The sequence below is a fragment of the Thalassophryne amazonica genome, chromosome 4 (assembly GCF_902500255.1).
Source record: "Thalassophryne amazonica chromosome 4, fThaAma1.1, whole genome shotgun sequence".
NCBI classification, from domain to species: Eukaryota; Metazoa; Chordata; class Actinopteri; order Batrachoidiformes; family Batrachoididae; genus Thalassophryne; species Thalassophryne amazonica.
This window is the reverse complement of record NC_047106.1, coordinates 100,953,587-100,973,413: the sequence shown is the minus strand read 5'-3', so window position 1 is coordinate 100,973,413 and position 19,827 is coordinate 100,953,587. Positions and strand designations below refer to the sequence as shown.

General features: G+C 39.4%; 1 protein-coding gene across 2 annotated transcripts in view; it reads right to left on the bottom strand.

Annotated features, from left to right (window-relative positions):
- Positions 1 to 18,876, bottom strand: part of nectin3a (nectin cell adhesion molecule 3a) — a 143,603-nt gene extending 124,727 nt beyond the window's left edge. For both annotated transcript variants that reach the window (XM_034168354.1, XM_034168355.1), the window contains exon 1: positions 18,752 to 18,876. In XM_034168354.1, coding sequence (XP_034024245.1) covers positions 18,752 to 18,839 — 88 coding nt within the window. In that variant the 5' untranslated portion in view covers positions 18,840 to 18,876. The remainder of the gene's footprint in view (positions 1 to 18,751) is intronic.
- Positions 18,877 to 19,827: the final 951 nt, after the last annotated feature.

Sequence of the window (19,827 nt, the reverse complement as noted above, 5' to 3'; positions counted from 1 at the left end):
TCAGGCTGCATTTTTTTTTCTGTGGTCTTTTTGAGCATGTAGTTTTACTGCATTGCGTACACGGTATAAAAACAATTCTGTGTGATTTATACTTTGGGAACAATGGAACACAGCAGGAATCATAAATTGGTGTTGGGTAACATTGTATTGTGAGGGTGTGGCTTCCAGTCACGTTGTGAACCGTTGCTTTGCTCCAACTTGCATTGAAACCACTTCCTTTCTGCGTCCTCAACGCAGGCATCTGATTTGCTTCGTCCTGTGCATCCGTCACAGTGTTCTGATGTTGAGTTACATCGTCTCGCCACTAGGTTGCATCCACATGGCGTCGTCATGACGCCGCACCTCGAAGTGGGCCCAGTGTGAAAGGGGCTTTAGGGAAACCATAAATATGAAAATGATTGTGGTTAGTAATCTTATCAAACAAATATGTATGTTGTGATGTAAATTTTAAATAGGGCAAAGGTAAAGATATGGAAAATATTAATACAACACACATTAAGCAGTGTAACTACAGTATTAAAAAGCTACACCAACACCATACACTATAATTTATGAATGCATTTAAATTAAATTTCTAGAAGTGGTATTAAGCACATAAATCTATTGATACTGTGATATGTATGGCAATGTATGGAGTTCTGGGAAATGATGTAGAGCACAATATGTTAGTTAAGGTTTTGGACATGTAACAACCCCAATTCCAATGAAGTGGGGACATAATAAATAAAAACAGAATACAATGATTTGCAAATTCTCTTCAACCTATAGTCAATTGAATACATCACAAAGACAAGATATTTATTGTTCAAACTGATAAACTTGATTGTTTTTGTGCAATATTTGCTGATTTTGAAATGGATGCCTGCAACACATTTCAAAAAGCTGGGACAGTGGTATGTTACCACTGTGTTACATCACCTTCCTTCTAACGACACTCAATAAGCATTTGGAACTGAGGACACTAATTATTGATGCTTGTAGGTGGAATTCTTTCCCATTCTTGCTTGATGTACAACTTCAGTTGTTCAACAGTCCGGGTCTCCGCTGTTGTATTTGCACTTCATAATGCACCACACATTTTCAGTGGGCGACAGGTCGGACAGCAGGCAGACCAGTCGAGTACCCGCACTCTTTTACTACGAAGCCACACTGTTGTAACACATTCAGAATGTGGCTTGGCATTGTCTTGCTGAATAAGCAGGGATGTCTCTGAAAAAGATGTGTTTGGATGGCAGTATGTGTTGCTCCAAAACCTGGATGTACCTTTCAGCATTGATGGTGCTATCACAGATGTGTAAGTTGCCCCAGCCATGGCACCCAACACCCCCATACCATCATAGATGGTAGCTTTTAAACTTTGCGCTGGTAACAATCTGGATGGTCTTTTTCTTTTTTGTCCACAGGACAACGACGTCCATGATTTCCAAAAACAATTTTAAATGTGGACTCATCGGACCACAGCACACATTTCCACTTTGCGTCTGACAATTTCAAATGAGCTTGGGCTCAGAGAAGGCGGCGGTGTTTCTGGATGTTGTTGATGCATGACTTTTGCTTTGCATGGTAGAGTTTTAACTTGCACTTGTGCATGTAGCGATAAACTGTGTTAACTGACAATGGTTTTCTAAAGTGTTCCTGAGCCCACGTGGTCAGATCCTTTACACAATGATGTTGGTTTTTAATTCAGTGCCACCTGAGGAATCGAAGGTCACGGGCAGTTCAATGTTGGTTTTGAGCCTTGCCGCTTATGTGTAGAAAGTTCTCCAGTTCTCTGAATCTTCTGATTATATTAGGACTGTAGATGATGGAATACCTAAATTCCTTGCAACTGAACGTTGAGAAACATTGTTCTTAAACTATTGAACTATTTTTTTCATGCAGTTGTTCACAAGTGGTGAACCTCGCCTCATCTTTGCTTGTGAATGGCTGAACCTTTTGGGGATGCTCCTTTTATACCCAATCATGACACTCATCTGGTGTTCTTTGAGCATTCATCAATTTTCCCAGTCTTTTTTTTTTTTTTTTGCCATTGTCCCAGCTTTTTTGAAATGTGTTGCAGCAAGTATTGGTGAGGACAGCTCAAGGGATTGTGGGAGGTCCTCTCCTGGATTTGGATTCATATATGCTGGCCGAATCCAGAGAAGGGCTAGGCATACTGCAACGGATCTCACCCATCCAGGCAATAGACTGTTTGCACCACTTCCATCGGGGAAACGGTACAGGAACATAAGAACACGGACCACAAGACTGAGAATAGCTTTTTCCCCAGAGCTGTGAAATCCATTCCCCCCAGTGCACAGTCACACACATTTCCACTCATCATTCTCCTACAGTCACCTCAGCACCCTACTTGCTGCGTATACACACACACACACACATTCCCACAAATCCTCTTCCTGTAGTCACCAAGCACCCCTATACCCCTGCATACCTCCACACCTATGCCATTTTCTGTTGTCGTTAAGCTCCTTGCCCCTCTACACACAGGCATACACACGTGTCATTTTCCTACAGTCATTCACCCCCCCCCCACCCCCGCATAGGCACGATGCTGCACTTTACGCTACTTTTTGCCAATGCCCAATGTTAATTTCTGTATTACATTTGTATATATATTTTATAATACACATCATCTGTACATATTTATTTACCTGTGTTTTCCTTTTTTGACATTGATTGCAAGAGCTTCCGAAAGGAATTTTGTTATGTTTAAGCATAATGACAATAAAGAGGATTTATCTATTAAAGAATCAAAGTTTTAGACAATTTTTTCATGACAGTTATTTCTGCCTTTGGGTGACGGTGTTGTGTTGGCACAAGAAAAAAGGTGAAATAGGAACCAGGAAATACAAGCTTGGCACAAAGACAGAGTACAGCAGGTTATATTTCCGCTAAAAGCAGTTCATGCTCTGGAAAGTTACCTTGGTAGCAACAACTTGCTCCTTCTTCAAGCCTTGTGTAATACACAAAATTGGTACAGTGCAACACAATATATGCTACAATATGTTCTTTTACTCTGACTTCTTCAGCAAAAAACAGATTAATTCAAATTTCTTGTTGACATGTGGGCTACACTAATTCAAGGGCAACCACCTGTAAGTTGTTCACATTTACTGTTCAAGAATTCTGAGATTATATTGAAGAAGAAATAGATCATATCAGGTCAAAATATCCCAGCATGCTTCAGTCACACTACTAGATCCCGTAGCTTATGTAGTCACCATCTCTGCTAGGAAGTCAAGGCTCAGCCATTTTGACACCATTTCACTGGCTATCCTGTCACAAATGGTGAACTCATCTAAAAGCACAACTTGTCTATTTGATCTGATATACCATTTAACTGTTTTAAGGACCTGTGAGCTACACTTGGACCCACTACGCTGAATATTATTAACCTTTTACTAACATCGGGTACTGTTCCTACATGTCTTATAGCTGCAGTGACAAATGCATTGTTAAGAAACCTAACTTACTGTAGATCAGAGTTCATTGAAAATTACAGACAAGATCTATCTTTTTGCTCCAAAATTCGTGAAGTGGTGAATGATATTCTGCTTGCAACCATCTGGATACCACACAGTTGCTACTGCTACTGATCCGTATTAGGCCCTCTCCTATTTATCAACATACAGCTCCTCTTGGTTAGATTATCGCCACAGAATTGCTTTTCACTGCTATGCTGATAACATAATTTTTCCATGCCAACAATTGCAGATAATCCCGTAATCATTAGAGAAATCACAAAGAATGCTTTCTATCATGGATGACAGTGGGTGGTCCTCATATCGAACAATGATGAGGAATCACTACCGAGAGGAGATCCAGCATCTGACAGTATGGTGTGCAGCCAATAACTTGTTTCTGAACACCAGTAAGACAAAGGAGGTCAGTACTACCTAATACTGCAAGGATTCAATTCAATTTATTTCAGTTATATAGCGCCAAATCACAACAAAGTTGCCTCAATGCGCTTCACACAAGTACAACCCCAATTCCAATGAAGTTGGGACATTGTATAAAAATGTAAGTTAAAACAGAATACAATGAGTTGCACATCCCTCTTTGACCTATATGCAACTGAAATACACCACAAAGACAGATATTAATGTTCAAACTGATAAACTTTATTGTTTTTGTGCAAATATTTGCTCAATTTGAAATGGATACCTGCAACACATTTCAAAAAAGCTGGAACAATGGTATGTTTACCACTGTGTACATCATCTTTCCTTCTAACAACACTCAATAAGTCTTTGAGAACTGAGGACACTATGACTGGGTATAAAAGGAGCATCCCCAAAAGTCCTCAGCCATTCACAAGCAAAGATGGGGCGAGGATTACCACTTTCTGAACAAGTGCAATGAAAAAACAGTCCAACAGTTTAAGAACAATGTTTCTCAATGTTCAATTGCAAGGAATTTAGGGATTTCATCATCAACAGTCCATAATACAATCAGAAAATTCAGAGAATCTGGAGAATTTTCTACAAGTAAGAGGCAAGGTCGAAAACCAACACTGAATGCCCGTGACCTTCGATCCCTCAGGCTGTACTGCATTAAAAACCAACATCATTATGTAAAGGATCCTACTGCATGGGCTCAGGAACACTTCAGAAAACCACTGCCAGTTAACACAGTTCGTCGCTACATCTACAAGTGCAAGTTAAAACTCTAAAACTCTAAAAGTGAAGGCCATACATCAACAACATCCAGAAACACCGCCGCCTTCTCTGGACCCGAGCTCATTTGAAATGAACAGACGTAAAGTGGAAAGTGTGCTGTGGTCTGATGAGTCCACATTTAAAATTGTTTTTGGAAATCATGGATGTCGTGTCCTCTGGACAAAAAGAGGAAAAAGACCATCCAAATTGTTACCAGCGCAAAGTTCAAAAGCCAGCATCTGTGATGGTATGGGGGTGTGTTCGTGCCCATGACATGGACAACTTACACATCTGTGATGGCACCATCAATGCTGAAAGGTACATCCAGGTTTTGGAGCAACACATGCTGCCATCCAAGCAACGTTTTTTTCAGGGACGTGTCTGCTTATTTCAGCAAGACAATGCCAAGCCACATTCTGCACGTGTTACAACAGCGTGGCTTCATAGTAAAAGAGTCCGGGTACTAGACTGGCCTGCCTGCAGTCCAAACCTGTCGCCCATTGAAAATGTGGTGCATTATGAAGCGCAAAATATGACAATGCAGACCCCAGACTGTTGAACAACTGAAGTCATACAATCAAGCAAGAAAGGGAAAGAATTCCACCTACAAAGCTGCAAGCAATTAGTGTCCTCAGTTCCAAAACAATTGAGTGTGTTAGAAGGAAAGGTGATGTAACACAGTGGTAAACATACCACTGTCCCAGCTTTTTTGAAACATGTTGCAGGCATCCATTTCAAAAGGAGCAAATATTTGCACAAAAACAATAAAGTTTCAGTCTGAACATTAAATATCTTGTCTTTGTGGTGTATTCAATTGAATATAGGTTGAAGAAGATTTGCAAATCGTATTCTGTTTTTATTTACATTTTACACAACGTCCCAACTTCACTGGAATTAGGATTGTAAGGCCTAATCTTACCAACCCCCAGAGCAAGCACAGGTGACAGTGGTAAGGAAAAACCCCCTCTGAGGAGAAACCTCAAGCAGACCAGACTCAGGGGTGACCCTCTGCTTGGGCCATGCTACCAACACAAATTACAAAACAATTCACAAAATGAATATACAGGAAATGTTGCCAGTGGGGTCCTCCCTACAGGACCCCACGTGATGTACAGCGGATAGACCTCAGACTTTCACGTCTGCATCTCCGTGTGCCCACCTTTCTGGTCCTGTCACGGGTTGCCTGGTTGCCTGGCATGTTTACACCCAAAATTCCACCACATCCAAGTAGTAAAAATGTTTGCAAACAGGGGTCGAAATACATTTTTTAACCTACTTGCACTGGTGCTAGTAAAAAAAAAAAAAAAAAAAAAATTACTTGCACAACCAAAAGTCAGTCTTATATCAACCTTAAAACTCCTCCTCTAATGTGTCAGACTCTTCCTCTCAGGGGAGAGGTTGAGGGAGAGCAGCAGCAGCGGCGGCAGACAGTTTTTTTTTCACGTGCGCGCGCGAACGAATCATCCGTGAAGATTACTTTATTAACTACACAGATGTATAATAAAACAAATGGTGACTGGTTTATAACACAATTATGACAGAGGTTGAGGGGGAGAGAGAGCGAGGAACTACGGAGCCCTGGAAGTGTCATCACAAAATGTTTTGCATGTGGAGAGAATGTGTGCTCCTTTTATGATATTGTGCGCACGTTTTAAGCATCGTTTGAGTAAAACAAAGACACGATCTACTTAAACGTGGCCACAATGTGTAAAACGTGTACTCAACCTTGTCTTGACACATAAATGTTGGCTATTAGCCAACAAACCAGCAGACAGTGTAATACATTTCCCCATTAGAAATGGATCTGGTCAGGGTATGTCATCATGGTTTGGGCTCACAAGGACATACAGAGAACTCCAGCTGCCCAGCATGGCATCATCTGGAGTTTAAGCACATTAAAAAGGATGCTGAGGGCGAAGCGTCTCCCCATCATGAGGATGACAATTTAGGTCATATTATGAAGTTCATTTTGAACGAAAGAAAAACATGCACACATTTTATTTATATATAGCACGTTTTTTAATGTGGGCTCAATTAAAGGAAAAGGTGCGCACAAATTATCACGGCCAGAAAAAAAAACATCATTTTAAGTGACCTCTCCTGGGTTCCATAAAGGAACCGCAGCGGCAGCCAGTTTTTTTTTCACGTGTGAGCGTGAACTAATCGTCCGTGAAGATAATTTTATTAACTACACAGATGTATAATAAAACAAATGGTGACTGATTTATAACACAATGATGACAGAGTTTGAGGGGGAGAGAGAGGATCCGCAGCCAGTTTTTTTTCTTTTCTTTGTTTACATGTGCATGTGCGAACACAACAAATAGAACACAGCAACTCACTCCATGTGTGAGAGTCATAAATGCAGGGAAGACGAAGACAACACACTGGAAATTGTTATTATTTGCAACTTAATCCTTTATTGGTTCATTCTACTGGTGCTTATAGTTGATAAAACTTGGATAAAGTTACTTGCACCAGTGCTAGTGGAGTATAAAATTAAGTGCACCGCTCAAATAATACATGCACAAACTAGGACATGCACGTACTATTTCAAGCCCCGGCAAATGTACAAATGTGAGTGGAAAGAGTGGAACCCCTGACTTGACAGCGATAGTGGCATAGGGTACAAGGCAAACAAGAATTTTTATTTTATATTTCCTCTTAAAGTAAACATTTTCCTCACTTTAAAGATTAAAATTATTGACCTGTTTTCCTTAATATTTATGTTCATTATTGCAAACTTCAGTGACTGCACAGTTTATCATTATGTGCAACCACATGGCACTGTGTTCCTGCGTGCACGAACCATCGCAGCACCAGCATCATGCACACCTGCCTGTCGGCGCAATGTTTTGTGATGCACACATACCAGCTGCTCCAGGTGTCACCCTGGAGTTGTACATATTCGCACTATGTGTGAGGGGGCCTTAAAAGAAGCCACACCAGTGCGGCAGACAGAGGCACAAAGTGACTGTACATAACACAGGCCCTGATACAATCTGTTGTCTTTTAACAAGAGTATTGACTCAGATCACATTCTACCACCAGGCAGCTTTGCTTTGTTCAGGTATATGTGTGAAAGTTTGCTTTGTGGTGAATTCCTCTCCTCCACCTACCTCCTTCATCTGGACTGCTGCACCAACCTTCCTGAAATTAATAAATTTTAACCACTTTACATGCAATTTAGGTACTTTGGGAAATTGAAACACTTTTTCAAATGACATCCAAATGTACACCAACGATGTCACTCATCTATTAACTACAATTTACAAGCTACAGAGGGCAAGTGTACAGGTTTGGAGAGCAGTTTGGATTTTTGTCCATACCTCTTACTACTAACAAACAGCATTCCTTGGTATTTGACTGGTGGGTGTTATAATTTCCCACTTGGGTGGTAGGGGTGTGTAAATGCATACAAGCAACTGTGTACTCATTGCAAACGGCGTACCTAACTGACAGCTAAATGAGTGAAACAAACAAGACTTAGATGTGAAACACAACCAAACCTATTTCCCATAACCCTGCTGCTACTCTCCTCAGGGATTCAGCCGCTGACTGTTCACATCCTGCATGTACCACTGTTTAATGTGCACTGTGAATCCATGGTGTGTCAAAGTGACCCTTACCTCAGTAACTTACTGTGATTTGGGTTTTCAGACCCTGACTCTGAGTGTACCAAGCAAAAAAAAAAAGTTCCCCTTTGTTCATTCACAGCAGGCAATTAACCATGAAAAGATGTAGAAGCCAACGAAACAACAGTTTTTCTATGAGTCAGCATTGTGACTGAAACAGACAATTCTTGCTGTGAAAAATATATTCAACAGCAACAGACAGAAATTTTTTTTTTTTTTTAGAGAGTAGTATTTTTATGGCTTTCCCTTTTCACCTTTCCTTTTTGTGTGGAATAGCTCATTTTCCCCGCACTGCATTTCAGGGGTAACCAGATGCCTGAACCACCTCAGCTGGCTCCTTTCAACGCGGAGCAGCGGCTGTACTCGAGCTCCCCACAGATGACCGAGTTTCTCACCCTATCACTAAGGGAGTCATCAGCCACCGTCCTAAGGAAACCCATTTCCACTTATACCCACAGAGGCTGAGAGGCTCTGTGTGTGTAGTCCATTTACCATTATTTTATACATATATTATACATATACACACACTATATATACGAGGATAGGCTGAAAAGTTGTAAGGCTCACTATAATGCAGTTAATGCATTACTCCTTCATGGGGCCTTAGAACTTTTCAGCCTACCCTCATATATATATATATATATATATATATATATATATATATATATATATATATATATATATATATCGATTCCAATTTTGGGGTGACGATTCGATTCAGAATCGATTTTCGATTGAAAGAGCTCTGTGAAATAGTTATATTACTTAAAAATGTTTACGTTTAAGAAAATGCGGCTTTACAAGGTTAATCAAGTGATTCTAGATGTAAATTTACTTATCTTCTCTGCTCGTTCAGAGGTGGCTGGCAGTTTAGCGAAGTGATGGAGTGTGCGCTGGTCAGTAGTCGGCAGAGACCACTGCTCCGCTTCTTTTAGCTCGAGGTGATGGCGTGACAGTCACTCAGCTTTTCACAGCTCTTGCACAGAATATTAGAATTAATGCTTCATGTTAACTTTAGCCACTGCCATCATGTTCAGCAACATAAGGCTGACAAACAAATTCAGCTGGTTTTGGTTGTTTTGTTTTTTTTAAACAACACACAAAGGCTTTTCCTTTCCAAAAATGAACAGATGTGCTTATACACAATCAGATGTCTCATCACATTATAGGCAGCGCTTTGTGGGCATGCACACACAAATACACAGACACGCGCTCATACACAGATATCCATAACATGCTAATGTTAGCCCATTGGCATTGTATTTTGTGACACTTGTGAGCTCTAAGGTGATGTTTTAAAGACACATCCATCACGAATCTTTAAGCCGTTCCCCTAGCTCTGGTCATCAGCAATCATCCGAAAAGAAACAATAAAACTTTTCCACAGTTTAAACACATTAGAAACTTCTAAATAAACTACATCCCCAATCTTTTGCAAGAACCTTGGAACTGTTAGTTTTCTTCCTCAGTAACACCAGAGAGTTTTTCCTTCCCACTGTTGCCTGTGTGCTTGCTCGAGGGGGCTAAGGTTAGATCTTGCCAATGTGAAGCACCTTGCGGCAGCATTGCCATATTTGGGTGCTATATCAATAAATAAATTGAATTTACCATGTCGTACCTGCTCATAAAAATTAAATTACTTGAATTACTGATGTGTATGAATGTGATATATTATTGGAGCATTTATCTGCTCACTTTTTCCATATCAGCCGATACAATATATATATATATATATATATATATATATATATATAATATATATATAATTATTATTATTATTAAATTAGCCAATATTTTCCGGATATAATTGTGCATCCCTACTTTAAAATTTTCACAGGGGGCTGAAATACCTCTTAATAATTAAAAAGTGTTAGTAAGCATACCCCTTGGAACCCTCAGAAATGGAGCTCCCGGACATGCTAATAATACTCATCCCAATCAACCTAGTCCAGTGGCATAGTCAAAAATAATGCATTTTGTGAAGAAATTGTGAAATTTCGCACACTTGTAGGGACCTCCCAAAGGTCCATTTTTCGATTAGGACCCACCTCTGAAACGCCCCCTGGTGGCCGCCATCTTGAATTTCAATCTGGCCGCCTTTCAGTACATATTACAACCCATAACTTCAATACTAAGACAGATAAAAGCATTCTGTTTAAGGCTATGCCCCCATCTAGAAATCTAATGAGACTGTTTAAACGATTGCATCATGCATTTCTGAGCATCAGCAGCGATTTGCCGATTATCACCTCGTTTCTGCTTAAACACAGAATGTTCCTTACAGCAGTGGAAGAAAAAGAAATCATAGATATTGTTAACAATTGCAAATACAAAACATCTACTGATTTAAATGAAATTGACATGATAGTTGTAAAACAGGTCATTAAAGGGATTTCAGAACCATTAACATATATTTGTAATTTGTCATTTCAAACCGGTAAATTCCAATGAAATGAAAATAGCCAAAGTTGTACCGCTGTATAAGACTGGGATAGACACCACTTCACAAATTATAGGCCTGTTTCTTTGCTTCCACAGTTTTCCAAAATATTAGAAAAATTATTCAACAATAGATTAGATAAATTAATAAACATACATACATACATACATAAATTACTTATTGACAGTCAATATGGATTTAGAGCAAATAGTTCAACATCACTGGCATTAATAGAATCAGTTGAGGAGATCACAAATGCCATAGATCATAAATTACATTCAGGTGGAATATTCATAGACCTTAAAAAAGCTTTCGACACAATCAATCATGATATATTAATCAATAACTTGAACGGTATGGGATCAGGGGATTAGTGTTGCACTGGGTGAGAAGTTATTTGTGTAACAGAAAACAATTTGTGAAGTTGGGGGGATATACATCATCATGCTTGGACATTGCTTGTGGTGTCCCACAGGGTCAGTATTGCGTCTGAAACTCTTTTTACTTTATATAATGATATTTTTAATGTGTCCAAGATATTAAAATTAGTATTATTTGCAGATGACACAAGTATTTTTTGTTCTGAGGATATTTGCAGAACTACTAAGGAACATCACTACAGAATTGGAAAGGTGAAAATGTGGTTTGACAAAACAAATTATCATTAAACTGTTATTAAATGTTATTTGGCAATTGCAATAAAGACATACAAGTACAGTTACAAGTACAGGGGGTGGATATTGAAAGAGTATATGAAACTAAGTTTCTTGGGGTGATAACTGATGATAAAATAAACTGGAAGTCTCATATAAAACATTTACAGAGCAAACTGTCAAGAAGCATTTCAGTTCTGAACAAAGTTAAATACATGCTGGACCACAACTCACTCCACATTCTCTATTGCTCACTGATCTTACCATATTTACACTATTGTGCAGAGGTCTGGGGCAATAATTATAAATGTACAACACAACCATTATTCATACTGCAGAAAAGAGCTATAAGAATAATTCATAATACCGGTTATAGAGACCACACAAATTCACTATTCTTAAAATCAAAAATTTTAAAATTTACTGATCTGGTTCATTTTCAATCAGTACAAATTGTGTATAAAGCAATAAACAATTTACTTCCTGGAAATATTAAAAACACGTTCTTTAATAGAGTAGGGGATTATAATCTGAGGGGGAGTTAACTTAAAACATCAGTGGGCACGTACAACATTAAAAGGTTTTTGTATTTCTGTTTGTGGAGTGAGGATGTAGAACAGATTGAGGGTGGAGCTCAAGCAATGTCCAAGCATGAACCAGTTTAAGCAGCGGTATATGTACATGGTTTTTTCTAGGTATAGGAGGAGGAAGGCTGTTGAGGGTTAGGGTGTTTGTTGATCATTGTTTAGTTGTGTGCACTTTGTTTTTCTATCTTGTAAATATGTAGTATAAAATCACACACATTGCATAAGTATGTACAACCCCTGGCGAAAATTATGGAATCACCGGCCTCGGAGGATGTTCATTCAGTTGTTTAATTTTGTAGAAAAAAAGCAGATCACAGACATGACACAAAACAAAAGTCATTTCAAATGGCAACTTTCTGGCTTTAAGAAACACTATAAGAAATCAAGAAAAAAATGTGGCAGTCAGTAACGGTTACTTTTTAGACCAAGCAGAGGGAAAAAAATATGGACTCACTCAATTCTGAGGAATAAATTATGGAATCACCCTGTAAATTTTCATCCCCAAAACTAACACCTGCATCAAATCAGATCTGCTCATTACTCTGCATCTAAAAAGGAGTGATCACACCTTGGAGAGCTGTTGCACCAAGTGGACTGACATGAATCATGGCTCCAACACGAGAGATGTCAATTGAAACAAAGGAGAGGATTATCAAACTCTTAAAAGAGGGTAAATCATCACGCAATGTTGCAAAAGATGTTGGTTGTTCACAGTCAGCTGTGTCTAAACTCTGGAACAAATACAAACAACATGGGAAGGTTGTTAAAGGCAAACATACTGGTAGACCAAGGAAGACATCAAAGCGTCAAGACAGAAAACTTAAAGCAATATGTCTCAAAAATCGAAAATGCACAACAAAACAAATGAGGAACACATAGGAGGAAACTGGAGTCAACGTCTGTGACCGAACTGTAAGAAACCCCCTAAAGGAAAGGGGATTTACATACAAAAAAGCTAAACGAAAGCCATCATTAACACCTAAACAGAAAAAACAAGGTTACAATGGGCTAAGGAAAAGCAATCGTGGACTGTGGATGACTGGATGAAAGTCATATTCAATGATGAATCTCGAATCTGCATTGGGCAAGGTGATGATGCTGTAACTTTTGTTTGGTGCCGTTCCAATGAGATTTAGAAAGATGACTGCCTGAAGAGAATATGTAAATTTCCACAGTCATTGATGATATGGGGCTGCATGTCAGGTAAAGGCACTGGGGAGATGGCTGTCATTACATCATCAATAAATGCACAAGTTTACGTTGATATTTTGGACACTTTTCTTATCAATTGAAAGGATGTTTGGGAATGATGAAATCATTTTTCAAGATGATAATGCATCTTGCCATAGAGCAAAAACTGTGAAAACATTCCTTGCAAAAAGACACATAGGGTCAATGTCATGGCCTGCAAATAGTCCAGATCTTAATCCAATTGAAAATCTTTGGTGGAAGTTGAAGAAAATGGTCCATGACAAGGCTCCAACCTGCAAAGCTGATCTGGCAACAGCAATCAGAGAAAGTTGGAGCCAGATTGATGAAGAGTACTGATTGTCACTCATTAAGTCCATGCCTCAGAGACTGCAAGCTGTTATAAAAGCCAGAGGTGGTGCAACAAAATACTAGTGATGTGTTGGAGCGTTCTTTTGTTTTTCATGATTCCATAATTTTTTCCTCAGAATTGAGTGATTCCATATTTTTTCCCTCTGCTTGGTCTAAAAAAGTAACCGTTACTGACTGCCACAATTTTTTTTTTCTGATTTCTTATAGTGTTTCTTAAAGCCAGAAAGTTGCCATTTGAAATGACTTTAGTTTTGTGTCATGTCTGTGATATGCTTTTTTTCTACAAAATTAAACAACTGAATGAACATCCTCCGAGGCCGGTGATTCCATAATTTTTGCCAGGGTTTGTAGGTATGTGTGTATGTAGGTATGTGTATATATGTATGTATCTACACTAGAGATGTTTATGATGATGGGACTTGAGTTTGTGTTGTGTTAAATGTGTTTGTAGCATGGCCCAAGCAGAGGGTCACCCCTTAGAGTCTGGTCTGCTTGAGGTTTCTTCCTCAATACATCGGATGGAGTTTTTCCTTACCACTGTCGCCTGTGTGCTTGCTCTGGGGGTTGGTAATGAGTATATGTATGTTTGTATGTATATAAGGGGTGGGCGTTTATAAGCTTTGCTTCTGTTCACCCCCTTTTGGTCACACATGTCACTGTGGAATTGTCTTGTGTATCAGTTTTTTGTTACTGTTGAGTTTGCGTGCCAAATAAATTCATTCATTCATTCATAAAACTGCACTCCAGTCATCATCTATCTCAGTGACAGATATCTGAAGCATTTGTACAACAATCCTTTCCACATAAATTTAGCATTATTTCATAATAAAACACAGGGGACCAATCAAATGCCACAGCAGCACATCCGAGTCTGACGTGCTGCTGCTGCGCATACGTCATTTTGGAGTGTCAGCAGTCAGTCACCATTTATTGCCTCGTTTCTGCTTAAAACTGACTTTAGAATGATTTAAGAGGTTTTACTTTGTCATCTGATGGTTAATAATCACATTATTGCCTTTGATCACTTTGAGTGTAGAGGGTCAGACTCAGAGTCCGTCACAGATGCATGCGCAGTGAAGGCACAGTGAAGGCAGGGCGGACCAATTTTTAGAGGGGACCGTTCAGTTGGCAACACTGGAAATTACCAATGACCACGGGTGATGCATCCGTGAAATGTCTTGTAAATCACTTCAGGGGTGTTATCAGGTTACAAAAACAGCATTTTTAGTTTTAGAAGTGTTTATTTCTTTATACATAATACATGAGAAACTAGCACAGAAAGCCGTGGTTTTGGAGCGTTTTCTGCCATGGTGGATTAGCAGCTAGAGAGAGCCCAGCCAGCAGAGTCACTGTGCCTCTCTACTCTGATTGGCTGTCACTGTGTGCTTCCCAACATAACTCCGCAAGTCTGGGTAAGCCCCCATGTTATCTATGATGTCACTGTCATAGACTGTATTGGTCACTACCAGCCCCTACTGCAAGTAGTTCAAGGCCATCTGTCCTTTTGAAAATTTACCCTTCAAGGAATCTTTTTAATAATTATTTTCTTGACGATGTGAATTTTAATCATATTGACAATGTCATATTATGAACCCCCTATTTAAAGGTTAATAAATTAAATTATAGTGGTACCAAAGAAAATTCTTTTTTTATGCCTTAAATCTTAAAGTAAGAAAGTAAAGTTTATTTGTATAGGACCTTTATCACAAAGTGCTGTACAGGAATTTAAGAAAACAGAAATTAAAAACAGCAATAACATAAAACTATTTAAAATAGGTGTACAAATAGGTCTTGCACTTAAAACCACTGAGCTTAAAAAGCTTAGTGGCTATATACCTTTATGACAGAGTATAATTAAAGTTACCACCTTTAATTTATGCCACTTGAGAGTAGCTAGCCTCTGACGGTCACATCTGTTGCTGAATGGGAAGCTAAGGGTGGGGTCAACAGAAGCTGGTGCGCACAGCCTGCTCACTGACTCTCACATACAACCACTACATCATATAGCCTATATTCCACAATAAAGAAACACACTCAAATGCTGATGAAAAGCAAAATAATAATAATAATATCATGCTTAATACCATTTGCTGACAAATGACTACTTTGATGAATTTTAGAAGAAAAAAAAAACAGCTTTAAGGTTTATTATGCTATCAGTTGATAATCACTAAAGCATAACATATTCTATGAAGTCTGTCCCGGATCAGTCAGTCTGGTGCTTTTAAAAATCTATTTCTGTTTTAAGTCTGTAATTTAGGTGGCTCCATTACTACATTATTTATTTAGATTGTGAATCATGAAGCCCAAGAGGAGAAACCACTAAACTACGGTCTTCAATCACAGACCTCACAGCCTGTAGCCACGCCTTGAAACAATCCCCTCCTCACAACCCCTTTGACACTTCAATCATTTTAAGAAAACACCACTAAAACTGTTGTAACAAATGACAGTGCACACTCCACTTAACAAAAGTACATACCAAAGTATGCTGGTCACATGTGCTCAAAGAATGTGCCACTCAAAGTTAAAAACCTGCACAAGCTTTTGATACAGGCAAAGACATCAGGCAGCTTCAGTAGATAGTTTGTCACGCTTTTTAAATAACAGGGCACTCAGAAAGTGCACACTCCTACTAAGACATTAAGCAATTACCTCTGCAAACCAAGAGAGAAAGGCATCAGATGTCTGTGACACATTTCACACGTGTGTCTGAGCAAAGCAGCCGTGTCTGATGTGGGAATATTCTGTGTACCTTGATACAAATATGGTGGGGGTGGCTGTAGTCCTTTCAAAGACAGTCTTAGGAATGTTATGATGGTCTGGCGATGACGAAAGCTACTTCAGCTTTTACACCATGATGCTTCAAGTGTACATTCACACATCCTTCTGAAGCATTCTTTTGCAGGAACACTAACTAACTAAAGTGCATGTGTAAAAAAGGGACAGTTATATCTTTTCCAGGCCCTGGGGGGTGGTGTTCTCTCCGGTTTCTTTTGCCTATAGCGGGTCCATCTCAGGTTATTTGCCAGACAAGGATAATGCAAATGAGGTGTCCAGCCCAAGGACACAGACAGGTAGCCTCAAGTGGACATAGCTGGAAATAACCCTGGTCTTTAGGCAGCTGATCTATTCTACAGAACCACCTTGTCTGTGACGTACATGTTTGAGAGGAACTAAAAAGATAAACAAAAATGTCTAATGACACCCAACCCATTACCAATAATGTTCAAATCTAAGGCAGATCCAAATAACCACCAAAACACAACTAGCTCTTCCCTGACCAAGAACAATTCCTCCACAAAATTTCAATAAAATCTGTTGACCAGTTTTTGAACTATCCTGTCTTAAGAAAAACAAAGAGGCACTGGTGATCATATAACCTCTGCCCTCCCTCTGTCGGTTGGTTTGGGCAATAACCAGTTTGACCTTTAAAGCGGCTGCTCAGAATGAAAACATAAGGAGCTGTATATGGTTAGAAGAAAGTAAACAACAAAACATTGTTTATCGGTTCTCTGTGATGATATATGAACCTATGTGGTTACACCAAGACAAAGTATTGTGTGAAGAGAACTGTGTATAGAATGTATTATTGTCTGCATGTGTAAACAAAACAGAAATGATGGTGCAGCACAGACAAATACCACTTGTATTGGCCAGAGACAGTAAAAATACATTTTTATCATGTTTATTTTACAAGAGTATGACATTAAAAGTAACTAAAATGTGAAGTAATGTTTAAGGCCCTTTTGTTTACAACACAACAAAGGGTATTTAAAACCTGTTTAACTGTGTACCATGCTTACTTTTCAAAAAGGTGCATTCCTGTTTACATGCTCTTTTATTTTGTTGGCCTTGATTTGTTATTCTAACTCAAGACGGGAGTAACATTACAGCAAAGCTCTCCAGCAGCGCTATGGGACAGTCTGGAAGGTGCTCTGCCTGGCAAGAAGCCCAAATTGCAGGTCAATACTTCCAGAGACTCTGCGACTGCAGTGCCTTTCCTCCCTTGAAAATGTCTTCATTTCCCCTGCTGCCTCTCACATTCAAAGCATAAAGTCCGCACTGCCTCTCCTCTCGTGTATCATATAACATTATCCTCCCCATACATACAGATACATACACATACATTATTTTTGCACACTGCAGGTCCTGATGCTTCTCATTCTCAATGAATTTTGCTCATTTAAGGGGGAAAGTGTGTGTGTATAAATTCCTGATGTGTTTTTTCTTTTGGCTGGTCCCCCTTTTGCTTTGGTTGGAAAAGCAGATCCAGTGTGGATCCACACATCGATTTGGAAAGTTTTACACTGGATACCCTTTCTAACTCAACTCCAAATGTATGTGGAGACATAGTCGGCTTTGAACCAGGGTCCTTCTTTTTTGTGATTTGAGAGCACAACCACTGCTCCACTAGCAGCAAATCTTCCTAACAGATACCAAAATTTGATGCGACAACTGTATTCCCTCTTAACCCTCTTGGAAATATTATCCAAGTTATAATGCAGCACTGAGACTAATAGCCATAAAATTATTATGACAAATCAATGCAAATTTTGTGACCCCTTATATTCTAACCTGCATCAAAGTTTACTGTGAATGCTTTGAGTAGATACTAAGTTAACAGTGTAGCTCAAATAAAACATAATACTTAATAGATATCTGTATTTATCCTTATATTTGAGCCGCATTACCAGAAACTAAGAGATTTTCCATAAACGTAGAGGGCAGATCAAAAGTGTTTCTGTTTCCAGTAGTATCCTCATCAAGTCACGCAATCTGATGGCTGGTTTACTTTGGTGAAACACTTGCACTTTCCATTAACTCGGTAACAAACTGAGAGGAAGTTTAGCTCGGAAACTAAAAGGAACTATATCATCCACCCACATAATTACTGTCTACTACACCATCAAATCAATGCCAGAGTTATGTCCTAACCGATCAGGGCCAGTTTGCTTGAAAATCTCATTTAGATTGTCTTATATATCGCACTTTGGGGAGGTGTTCCTATTAAAGTTAATTTTTCAATTCCGTTAGTTTTAGCTGACGACGTACTGACAAAAACAGCGACTTTCCAGCGACGTCGTTAAGTGTGTGTCGACAAAAACCGTTAGCTTGAATGGAGCTAGTCGAGTATAAACGACTTTAAAACAAAAGCACTGCGAAAAACAACGAGTCACAGCCAACGGGAAAGAAAGAAAAAGGAAGAACTCACACGTAAGTCCGTACAAGGCGAGCAACGACGTTAAAAGACGCAGTCCGCCAGATGGAAAAGTCTTCCTGAGAGTCGGTCTTTCCTCCATGATTCTGTGAGCTCCTTTTCTCCTCCGAGCTCCGCTCCTTCTGCTGCCTCGCGCTCCCGAGGAGCAGCCCTCTCCATGGCGACCTGTGCGCGTGGGCTGTACCATTTCACCAGGACAACACAGATCCGTGGACACTCCACAGAATGTACTATTAAAGTCTTATCTGTCTCGCTAATAACACACACGCACATACAACATACCAGATTTGGCTGAAGGAGGACAGATGTGATGCTGTCTGTCCATCTGGCTGACTGTCTGCTGACCCCACACAAGTCAAATTTGATCACTCAGACCAGTGAGGAGTTGAGCAACTTTTATGTTCTGTGTCAAAATATTTTCTTTAATCTCTTCAAAATCAGTGTTAAAAAGGCAAAAGTTGACATTTGATCACAAGGACAAAGATCGAGCATCGTTTTAACAGTCAAATGTGTGTGTGTGTGTGTGTGTGTTTGTGTGTGTGTGTGATTTTGCTTGTGTATACCGCCAAAATGGACCTGAAATTAGAGGTGGGCGGACCGATCCTAATATTGATAATATCGATACCAACGCTGGTATTGATATTGAACGATCCTCGTGTAAAAAGATCGATACTCAAGAGAAGTGCTATGAAGGGAAGAAATTCCTTTTTTATATATATACTCAACAAAAATATAAATGCAACACTTTTGGTTTTGCTCCCATTTTGTATGAGATTAACTCAACGATCTAAAACTTTTTCCACATACACAATATCACCATTTCCCTCAAATACTGTGCACAAACCAGTCTAAATCTGTGATAGTGAGCACTTCTCCTTTGCTGAGATAATCCATCCCACCTCACAGGTGTGCCATACCAAGATGCTGATTAGACACCATGATTAGTGCACAGGTGTGCCTTAGACTGCCCACAATAAAAGGCCACTCTGAAAGGTGCAGTTTTGTTTTATTGGGGGGGGATACCAGTCAGTATCTGGTGTGACCACCATTTGCCTCATGCAGTGCAACAC